This window comes from Oncorhynchus nerka, unplaced genomic scaffold (assembly GCF_034236695.1).
Source record: "Oncorhynchus nerka isolate Pitt River unplaced genomic scaffold, Oner_Uvic_2.0 unplaced_scaffold_4450, whole genome shotgun sequence".
Classification (NCBI taxonomy): Eukaryota; Metazoa; Chordata; class Actinopteri; order Salmoniformes; family Salmonidae; genus Oncorhynchus; species Oncorhynchus nerka.
Window position 1 is genome coordinate 1 of NW_027036853.1, and position 10,608 is coordinate 10,608.

General features: G+C 51.5%; 1 protein-coding gene across 1 annotated transcript; it reads left to right on the top strand.

The window, feature by feature from the left end:
- Nucleotides 1-4,952: 4,952 nt before the first annotated feature.
- Nucleotides 4,953-9,854, top strand: LOC135566523 (vam6/Vps39-like protein). Its single transcript, XM_065014219.1, has 4 exons — nt 4,953-4,976; nt 5,361-5,462; nt 6,849-6,894; nt 9,666-9,854. The coding sequence occupies exons 2-4, from the start codon at nt 5,395-5,397 to the stop codon at nt 9,837-9,839; spliced, it is 288 nt and encodes a 95-aa protein (XP_064870291.1). The 5' UTR covers nt 4,953-4,976; nt 5,361-5,394; the 3' UTR covers nt 9,840-9,854.
- Nucleotides 9,855-10,608: the final 754 nt, after the last annotated feature.

Here is a 10,608-nt window from a genome sequence, read left to right on the forward strand (position 1 = left end):
TGCTGCTGCTGCCGCAGTCGCTGCTGCTGCTGCCGCTGCAGTCGCTGCTGCTGCGTCGCCGCTGCTGCGCTGCTGTCGCTGCTGCTGCTGCCGCCGTCGCTGCTGCTGCCTGCAGTCGCTGCTGCTGCTGCTGCAGTCGCTGCTGCTGCTGCTGCAGTCACTGCTGCTGCTGCAGGTCGCTGCTGCAGTGCTGCTGCTGCTGCTGCTGCCGTCGCTGCTGCTGCTGCTGCAGTCAGCTGCTGCTGCAGTCGCTGCTGCTGCTGCCGTCGCTGCTGCTGCTGCTGTCGCTGCTGCTGCTGCGCTGCTGCCGTCGCTGCTGCTGCTGCAGTCGCTGCTGCTGCTACGCTGCTGCTCAGTCGCTGCTGCTGCTGCTGCAGTTGCTGCTGCTGCTGCATGCTGCTGCTGCTGCTGCTGCTGCTGTCGCTGCTGCTGCTGCTGCTGCCGTCGCTGCTGCTGCTGCATGCTGCTGCTCGCTGCTGCTGCTGCCGCAGTCGCTGCTGCTGCTGCTGCTGCTGCTGCTGCCATCGCTGCTGCTGCTGCTGCTAGTCGCTGCTGCTGCTGCCGTCGCTGCTGCTGCTGCTGCAGTCGCTGCTGCTGCTGCTACGCATCGCTGCTGCTGCTGCTGCTGCAGTCGCTGCTGCTGCGTCGCTGCTGCTGCTGCCGCTGTCGCTGCTGACTGCTGCTGCACGTCGCTGCTGCTGCTGCTAGTCGCTGCTGCTGCTGCTGCTGCTGCTGCTGCTGCAGTCTGCTGCTGCTGCTGTACTGCTGCTGCTGCTGCTGCTGTCGCTGCTGCTGCTGCTGCTGCTGCCGTCGCTGCTGCTGCTGCTGCTGCGTGCTGCTGCTGCTGCTGCTGCAGTCGCTGCTGCTGCTGCCATTGCTGCTGCTGCTGCTGCAGTCGCTGCTGCTGCTGCTGCTGCAGTCGCTGCTGCTGCTGCTGCTGCAGCTGCTGCTGCTGCTGCTGCAGTCGCTGCTGCTGCTGCTGCGTCGCTGCTGCTGCCGCCTGCTGCTGCTGCTGCTGCAGTCGCTGCTGCTGCTGTCACCGCTGCTGCTGCTGCTGCTGCTGCAGTCACGCTCGCTGCTGCTGCTACCAGTCATGCTGCTGCTGCTGCTGCTGCAGTCATCTGCTGCTGCTGCTGCTGTCGCTGCTGCTGCTGCTGCTGCTGCTAGCAGCTCGCTGCTGCTGCTGCCAGTCGACTGCTGCTGCTAGCTGCAGTCTGCTGCTGCGCAGTCGCTGCTGCTGCTGCTGCTGCAGTCTGCTGCTGCTGCTGCTGCAGTCGCTGCTGCTGCTGCAGTCACTGCTGCTGCTGCTGCTGCAGTCGCTGCTGCTGCTGCTGCCATCTGCTGCTGCTGCTGCAGTCGCTGCTGCTGCTGCTGCTGCTGCCAGCTGCTGCTGCTGCTGCTGCAGTCGCTGCTGCTGCTGCTGCAGTCGCTGCTGCTGCTGCTGCATGCCGTCAGCTGCTGCTGCTGCTGCTGCAGCCGCTGCTGCTGCTGCTGCCAGTGCTACTGCTGCTGCTGCTGCTAGTCGCTGCTCGCTGCTGCAGTCGCTGCTGCTGCTGCATCGCTGCTGCTGCTGCTGTCGCTGCATGCTGCTGCTGCTGCCGCCGCTGCTGCAGTCGCTGCTGCTGCTGCTGCGTCAGCTGCTGCTGCTGCTGCTGCTGCTGCTGTCGCTGCTGCTGCTGCTGCTGCGTCGCTGCTGCTGCTGCAGCACTGCTGCCGTCAGCTGCATGCTGCAGCTGCTGCTGCCATACGCTGCTGCTGCTGCCAGTCACTGCTGCTGCTGCGCTGCTGTCTGCTGCTGCTGCTGCAGTCGCACTGCTGCTGCTGCAGTCGCTGCTGCTGCTGCCGTCGCTGCTGCTGCCGTCGCTGCTGCTGCCGTCGCTGCTGCTGCTGCTGCTGCTGCCGTCGCTGCTGCTGCTGCTGCAGTCGCTGCTGCTGCTGCTGCTGCTGCTGCAGTCGCTGCTGCTGCTGCAGTCGCTGCTGCTGCTGCAGTCGCTGCTGCTGCTGCTGCCGTCGCTGCTGCTGCTGCTGCCGTCGATCGCTGCTGCTGCCACGTCGCGCTGCTGCTGCACGTCGCTGCTGCTGCTGCTGCAGTCGCTTGCTGCTGCCGCAGTCGCTGCTGCTGCTGCTGCAGTCATTGCTGCTGCTGCTGCTGCCGTCGCTGCTGCTGCTGCAGTCACTGCTGCTGCTGCCGTCACTGCTGCTGCATGCTGCTGCATGCTGCTGCTCGCTGCTGCTGCTGCTGCAGTCGCTGCTGCTGCTGCTGCTGCCGTGCTGCTGCTGCTGCTGCTGCTGCAGCATCGCTGCTGCTGCTGTCAGTCGCTGCTGCTGCTGCCAGTCGTCTGCTGCTGCTGCTGCAGTCGCTGCTGCTGCTGCTGCAGTCGCTGCTGCTGCTGCCGCAGTCGCTGCTGCTGCTGCTGCTGCCGCAGTCGCTGCTGCTGCTGCAATGCTGCTGCAGCTGCATCGCTGCTGCTGCTGCTGCGGTCGCTGCTGCTGCTGCCGTCTGCTGCTGCTGCTGCTGCTGCTGCAGTCGCTGCTGCCTGCCGCGAGTCGCTGCTGCTGCTGCAGTCGCTGCTGCTGTACTGCAGTCTGCTGCTGCTGCTGCAGTCCGCTGCTGCTGCTACTACAATCACTACTACTACTACTACAATCACTACTACTGCTACTACAATGTCTACTACTACTATCACTATTACTGCAGTACTGATATAACTGGGTGTCCATGGACTCATGAAGCGTTCCTCAACTCCTGCCTGGAGGTCGGGCTCGCCTGGGGTCGGGCCTGTGGGGTCGGGCCTGCCTGGAGGTCGGGCCTGCCTGGGGTCGGGCCTGCCTGGGGGTCGGGCCTGCCTGGTCGGGCCTGCCTGGGGGTCGGGCCTGCCTGGAGGTCGGGCCTGCCTGGGGGTCGGGCACTGCTGGAGGGCGGGCCTGCCTGGGGGTCGGGCCTGCCTGGGAGTCGGGGGTCGGGGCCTGCCTGGAGGTCGGGGCCTGCCTGGGGATGACTATACACACGAATGGAGGCCTGTGGATAAGCCAGCAGTTATCAGCCAGTAGTGATTAACCCAAAATGTGTCGGGTTGTTTTTCCTTTTCTAAACAACTAATTGACTTACGTTGGTTCAGTTATTTTGAATTCCATTTGTATATAAAAACTCTGTTTGCTCAATGCGCTGCAGTTTCTCTAGAGATAAATCAGATGAATGTTCGAACTGTGCGATGTCAGAGGGAGTTGTAGTTTCCAACAGACCAATATTCTACATAGTTTAGTGTTGAAAACTTGCTAATTAATTACAACGATCATAATCCAAGCGAGGCTACTTGTCCGGTCTGTGTGTGTTTTCGCCCACTCGTCAGGGACAGAAGAATGCACTGCCAAGAAGGGGTACATAAGAGAGAGCAGTTTCTTTGAGGTATCTCTACCTGGAATACATGATCTTAGTGGTTGATAGTTGGTATTCAGCAGTCATGATAGTAGGTCAGAGATTTACTTGAACAACTACTAAAATAGGGATTTTTGTCAGACAGCAGCTCTGTGGAGATGTGATGACCTGAATGATATAATAATAGTTTTCAAATAAAACCAATGTAATATACACAACAACTGAAATGTTTCATTGTCGTGAAGTAATGTTAATAACTGGTGGTTAATAAGTGATCAGCAGTATTGGGCCATCACATCCATCACTACCGTCACATCCATCACTACCGTCACATCCATCACTACCGTCACATCCATCACTACCGCCACATCCATCACTACCGTCACATCCATCACTACCGTCACTACCGTCACATCCATCACTACCGTCACATCCATTACTATCGTCACATCCATCACTACCGTCACTACCGTCACTACCCTCACTACCCTCACTACCGTCACTACCGTCACATCCGTCACTACCGTCACTACCGTCACATCCATCACTACCGTCACTACCGTCACTACCCTCACTACCCTCACTTCAAACACTACCGTCACTACCATCACTACCCTCACTACCCTCACTTCAAACACGGTCATCACTATATCACTACCGTCACTACCCTCACTTCCAAACACTATCGTCACTACCATCACTACCATCACTACCCTCACTTCAAACACTACCGTCATCATCCCATCCATCACTACCGTTACTACCCTCACTACCCTCACTTCAAACACTACATCACTTCAATCACTACCCTCACTACCATCACTACCATCACTACCTCACTTCAAACACTACCGTCTTCAATCACATCCATCACTACCGTCGCCACTACCTCATTTTTCATCACTACCATCACTACCGTCACTACCATCACTACCCTCACTTCCATCAGGGGACTTTTATTCATTGTTTTATTCAGGATTACGACATTCCACAGTGCATTTCGTGTTTTAATTTTTGTTATTGAAACCGAAGTCGAACCAACCTCAAAAGCAGGTAATCTCTCAGCACCATCAGCCTCCGTATCTTACTGGACTGAAAAAGCAGTAATCTCTCAGCACCATCAGCCTCCGTATCTTACTTCTGGACTGACAAAACGACAAAACACTTTATGGGGTCTTGAGAATGTCTTGAAGACATTCAGTTGGACAACTGATAGGTATATTCCCCTTTCCCTGTACAACTGACTAAGGTATATTCCCCTTTCCTGTACAACTGACTAGGTATATTCCCTTTCCTGTACAACTGACTAGGTATATTCCCTTTCCCTGTACAACTGACTAGGTATATTCCCCTTTCCCTGTACAACTGACTAGGTATATTCCCCTTTCCCTGTACAACTGACTAGGTATATTCCCCTTTCCTCCACAGCTGATATGTGATATTCTAATAAAATCTATCTGTTCTGTCTTCCTGTAGGGGTTCCTGCAGTGGCTGCTGGGAAGGAGGGGGGACCTGGGAGAGTTCAGGAGCAAGCTAGTGTGTTTCCTGGAGGTCTCTACCAGCTACAACCAGGCCATTATCTCTGACTTCCCCTTCGATGGTGAGGATTGGATGGTTCGGTAGATTCAACAGTTATTGTGCCCCTGGCTCGTTGTACTTGCAGTGATCGTATGCAGTCCTTTGTGACTTCTTTAGTTGAAAGCATGACTTGTCATTCGCTCTGGATGAGGGGAGTTTGTTTGGTATTCTAGCCTGGTTCCAGATCGGTTTGTGCTGTCTTGCCAACTCCTATGGCTCTCATGGCTATATGCTAGCCTCCGTGACCGTGTGCTCCCCATGCCACAAAGGCGAGACCAGAGGATTGTGATATCCCAGAGGTCTTTTGCATGAATGAGGAACAGCGATGCTGGTCTCATGAATCTGTTTTTTAAAAGCTAACTTGTCTTTAGCCTTTGTATCTTCAACCTAGCCGTTTGTCTGTCAGGTCTTCTGGAGGAGCGGGCCCTGCTTCTGGGTGGATGGGGAAACACGAACAGGCCCTCTTCATCTACGTACGCGTCCTGAAGGACACACACATGGCCAAGGAGTGAGTAGTACTACACACACACCCACACACACACACACACACATACATACACACACACACACATACACCCACACACACCTGTTGATCACCCTATGGATGAGTTAGTGGGAGCGGCAGCCTGTTGGACCACCCTATGGATGAGTTAGTGGGACGGCAGCCTGTTGACCACCCTATGGATGAGTTAGTGGCCGGCAGCCTGTTGACCACCTATGGATGAGTTAGTGGGACGGCAGCCTGTTGACCACCCTATGGATGAGTTAGTGGGACGGCAGCCTGTTGACCACCCTATGGATGAGTTAGTGGGGCGGCAGCCTGTTGACCACCCTATGGATGAGTTAGTGGACGGCAGCCTGTTGACCACCCTATGGATGAGTTAGTGGGACGGCAGCCTGTTGACCACCCTATGGATGAGTTAGTGGACGGCAGCCTGTTGACCACCCTATGGATGAGTTAGTGGGACGGCAGCCTGTTGACCACCCTATGGATGAGTTAGTGGGACGGCAGCCCGTTGACCACCCTATGGATGAGTTAGTGGGACGGCCGCCTGTTGACCACCCTATGGATGAGTTAGTGGGACGGCCGCCTGTTGACCACCCTATGGATGAGTTAGTGGGACGGCAGCCTGTTGACCACCCTATGGATGAGTTCGTGGGACGATAGCCTGTTGACCACCCTATGGATGAGTTAGTGGGGGACGGACCACCCTATGGATGAGTTCCGATAGCCTGTTGACCACCCTATGGATGAGTTCGTGGGACGGCAGCCTGTTGACCACCCTATGGATGAGTTCGTGGGACGATAGCCTGTTGACCACCCTATGGATGAGTTCGTGGGACGATAGCCTGTTGACCACCCTATGGATGAGTTCGTGGGACGATAGCCTGTTGACCACCCTATGGATGAGTTCGTGGGACGATAGCCTGTTGACCACCCTATGGATGAGTTCGTGGGACGATAGCCTGTTGACCACCCTATGGATGAGTTCGTGGGACGATAGCCTGTTGACCACCCTATGGATGAGTTCGTGGGACGATAGCCTGTTGACCACCCTATGGATGAGTTCGTGGGGCTGTTGACCACCCTATAGCCTGTTGACCACCCTATGGATGAGTTAGTGGGACGATAGCCTGTTGACCACCCTATGGATGAGTTCGTGGGACGATAGCCTGTTGACCACCCTATGGATGAGTTCGTGGGACGATAGCCTGTTGACCACTCAAACAACCCACCAGCCATCAACAATAACATGCTGATTCAAAAATAACTATTTCCAAATAAGACACGTAGATGTTTTTAAACTATCTACGTCATGATTTCTCTCCAGGCGGTGTCTGCTGATGTTGTTGTCAGTTATAATAGTGCCATTTTGTGTTTCTCTCCCTTCAGGTACTGTCACCGGCATTATGACAAAGACACAGACAGAAACAAAGATGTGAGTATCTCCCTCTGATTGACACGTGTTGAACTTGTACTGTAATACATCTAACTCTATGGTAAACCTCTATTACCTCTGGTAATACAGTGTTATTCTGGTGTACCTGTCTCTTAACTCCATGTTGTTATACAGGTGTACCTGTCTCTTAACACCATGTTGTTATACAGGTGTACCTGTCTCTTAACTCCATGTTGTTGTTATACAGGTGTACCTGTCTCTTAACCCCATGTTGTTATACCATGTCTCTGAACCCCATGTTGTTATACAGGTGTACCTGTCTCTTAACCCCATGTTGTTATACAGGTGTACCTGTCTCTAACACCATGTTGTTATACAGGTGTACCTGTCTCTTAACTCCATGTTGTTGTACAGGTGTATGTCTCTTAACTTGTTGTTATACAGGTGTACCTGTCTCTAACCCCATGTTGTTGTTATACAGGTACCTGTCTCTACCATGTTGTTATACAGGTGTACCTGTCTCTTAACTCCATGTTGTTATACAGGTGTACCTGTCTCTAACTCCATGTTGTTATACAGGTGTACCTGTCTCTACCATGTTGTTATACAGGTGTACCTGTCTCTTAACTCCATGTTGTTATACAGGTGTACCTGTCTCTTAACTCCATGTTGTTATACAGGTGTACCTGTCTCTTAACTCCATGTTGTTATACAGGTGTACCTGTCTCTTAACTCCATGTTGTTATACAGGTGTACCTGTCTCTTAACTCCATGTTGTTATACAGGTGTACCTGTCTCTTAACTCCATGTTGTTATACAGGTGTACCTGTCTCTTAACCCCATGTTGTTATACAGGTGTACCTGTCTCTTAACTCCATGTTGTTATACAGGTGTACCTGTCTCTTAACTCCATGTTGTTATACAGGTGTACCTGTCTCTTAACTCCATGTTGTTATACAGGTGTACCTGTCTCTTAACCCCATGTTGTTATACAGGTGTACCTGTCTCTTAACCCCATGTTGTTGTTATACAGGTGTACCTGTCTCTTAACTCCATGTTGTTGTTATACAGGTGTACCTGTCTCTTAACCCCATGTTGTTATACAGGTGTACCTGTCTCTTAACACCATGTTGTTATACAGGTGTACCTGTCTCTTAACCCCATGTTGTTGTTATACAGGTGTACCTGTCTCTTAACCCCATGTTGTTATACAGGTGTACCTGTCTCTTAACCCCATGTTGTTATACAGGTGTACCTGTCTCTGAACCCCATGTTGTTATACAGGTGTACCTGTCTCTTAACCCCATGTTGTTATACAGGTGTACCTGTCTCTTAACCCCATGTTGTTGTTATACAGGTGTACCTGTCTCTTAACTCCATGTTGTTGTTATACAGGTGTACCTGTCTCTTAACCCCATGTTGTTGTTATACAGGTGTACCTGTCTCTTAACCCCATGTTGTTGTTATACAGGTGTACCTGTCTCTTAACCCCATGTTGTTATACAGGTGTACCTGTCTCTGAACCCCATGTTGTTATACAGGTGTACCTGTCTCTTAACCCCATGTTGTTATTATACAGGTGTACCTGTCTCTTAACCCCATGTTGTTATACAGGTGTACCTGTCTCTTAACCCCATGTTGTTGTTATACAGGTGTACCTGTCTCTTAACCCCATGTTGTTGTTATACAGGTGTACCTGTCTCTTAACCCCATGTTGTTATACAGGTGTACCTGTCTCTTAACCCCATGTTGTTATACAGGTGTACCTGTCTCTTAACCCCATGTTGTTATACAGGTGTATCTGTCTCTTAACTCCATGTTGTTGTTATACAGGTGTACCTGTCTCTGAACCCCATGTTGTTATACAGGTGTACCTGTCTCTTAACCCCATGTTGTTGTTATACAGGTGTACCTGTCTCTTAACCCCATGTTGTTGTTATACAGGTGTACCTGTCTCTTAACCCCATGTTGTTGTTATACAGGTGTACCTGTCTCTTAACCCCATGTTGTTGTTATACAGGTGTACCTGTCTCTTAACCCCATGTTGTTGTTATACAGGTGTACCTGTCTCTTAACCCCATGTTGTTATACAGGTGTACCTGTCTCTTAACTCCATGTTGTTGTTATACAGGTGTATCTGTCTCTTAACCCCATGTTGTTATACAGGTGTACCTGTCTCTTAACCCCATGTTGTTATACAGGTGTACCTGTCTCTTAACCCCATGTTGTTGTTATACAGGTGTACCTGTCTCTTAACCCCATGTTGTTGTTATACAGGTGTACCTGTCTCTTAACCCCATGTTGTTGTTATACAGGTGTACCTGTCTCTTAACTCCATGTTGTTGTTATACAGGTGTATCTGTCTCTTAACCCCATGTTGTTATACAGGTGTACCTGTCTCTTAACCCCATGTTGTTATACAGGTGTACCTGTCTCTTAACCCCATGTTGTTGTTATACAGGTGTACCTGTCTCTTAACCCCATGTTGTTGTTATACAGGTGTACCTGTCTCTTAACCCCATGTTGTTGTTATACAGGTGTACCTGTCTCTTAACCCCATGTTGTTGTTATACAGGTGTACCTGTCTCTTAACTCCATGTTGTTGTTATACAGGTGTACCTGTCTCTTAACCCCATGTTGTTATACAGGTGTACCTGTCTCTTAACCCCATGTTGTTATACAGGTGTACCTGTCTCTTAACTCCATGTTGTTATACAGGTGTACCTGTCTCTTAACCCCATGTTGTTGTCATGTTGTTATACAGGTGTACCTGTCTCTTAACCCCATGTTGTTGTCATGTTGTTATACAGGTGTACCTGTCTCTGCTACGCATGTATTTGTCCCCTCCTGATGTCCACTGCCTTGGACCAATCAAAATGGAGCTGTCGGAGCCACAGGCCAATCTAAAGGCAGCTCTACATGTCCTGGAGCTGCACCACAGCAAGCTGAATACCGCTAAGGTAGACTGCACCACAGCACGCTGAATACCACTAAGGTAGACTGAACCATAGCACTCTGAATACCACTAAGGTAGACTGCACCACAATACTCTGAATACCACTAAGGTAGACTGCACCACAGCACGCTGAATACCGCTAAGGTAGACTGCACCACAGCACGCTGAATACCACTAAGGTAGACTGCACCACAGCACTCTGAATACCACTAAGGTAGACTGCACCACAGCACGCTGAATACCGCTAAGGTAGACTGCACCACAGCACTCTGAATACCGCTAAGGTAGACTGCACCACAATACTCTGAATACCACTAAGGTAGACTGCACCACACCACAGCACTCTGAATACCGCTAAGGTAGACTGCACCACAATACTCTGAATACCACTAAGGTAGACTGCACCACAATACTCTGAATACCGCTAAGGTAGACTGCACCAAGGCACTCTGAATACCACTAAGGTAGACTGCACCACAGCACGCTGAATACCGCTAAGGTAGACTGCACCACAGCACTCTGAATACCACTAAGGTAGACTGCACCACAGCACTCTGAATACCACTAAGGTAGACTGAACCACAGCACTCTGAATACCACTAAGGTAGACTGCACCACAGCACGCTGAATACCACTAAGGTAGACTGCACCACAATACTCTGAATACCACTAAGGTAGACTGCACCACAGCACTCTGAATACCACTAAGGTAGACTGCACCACAATACTCTGAATACCACTAAGGTAGACTGCACCAAGGCACTCTGAATACCACTAAGGTAGACTGCACCACAGCA

Coding starts and splice junctions, on each gene's coding strand:
- LOC135566523 (XM_065014219.1), top strand. CDS start 5,395: ATGGGGAAACACGAACAGGCCCTCTTCATCTACGTACGCGTCCTGAAG. Junction 5,463..6,848: donor GACACACACATGGCCAAGGA/GTGAGTAGTACT, acceptor CTCTCCCTTCAG/GTACTGTCACCGGCATTATG. Junction 6,895..9,665: donor ACACAGACAGAAACAAAGAT/GTGAGTATCTCC, acceptor GTTGTTATACAG/GTGTACCTGTCTCTGCTACG.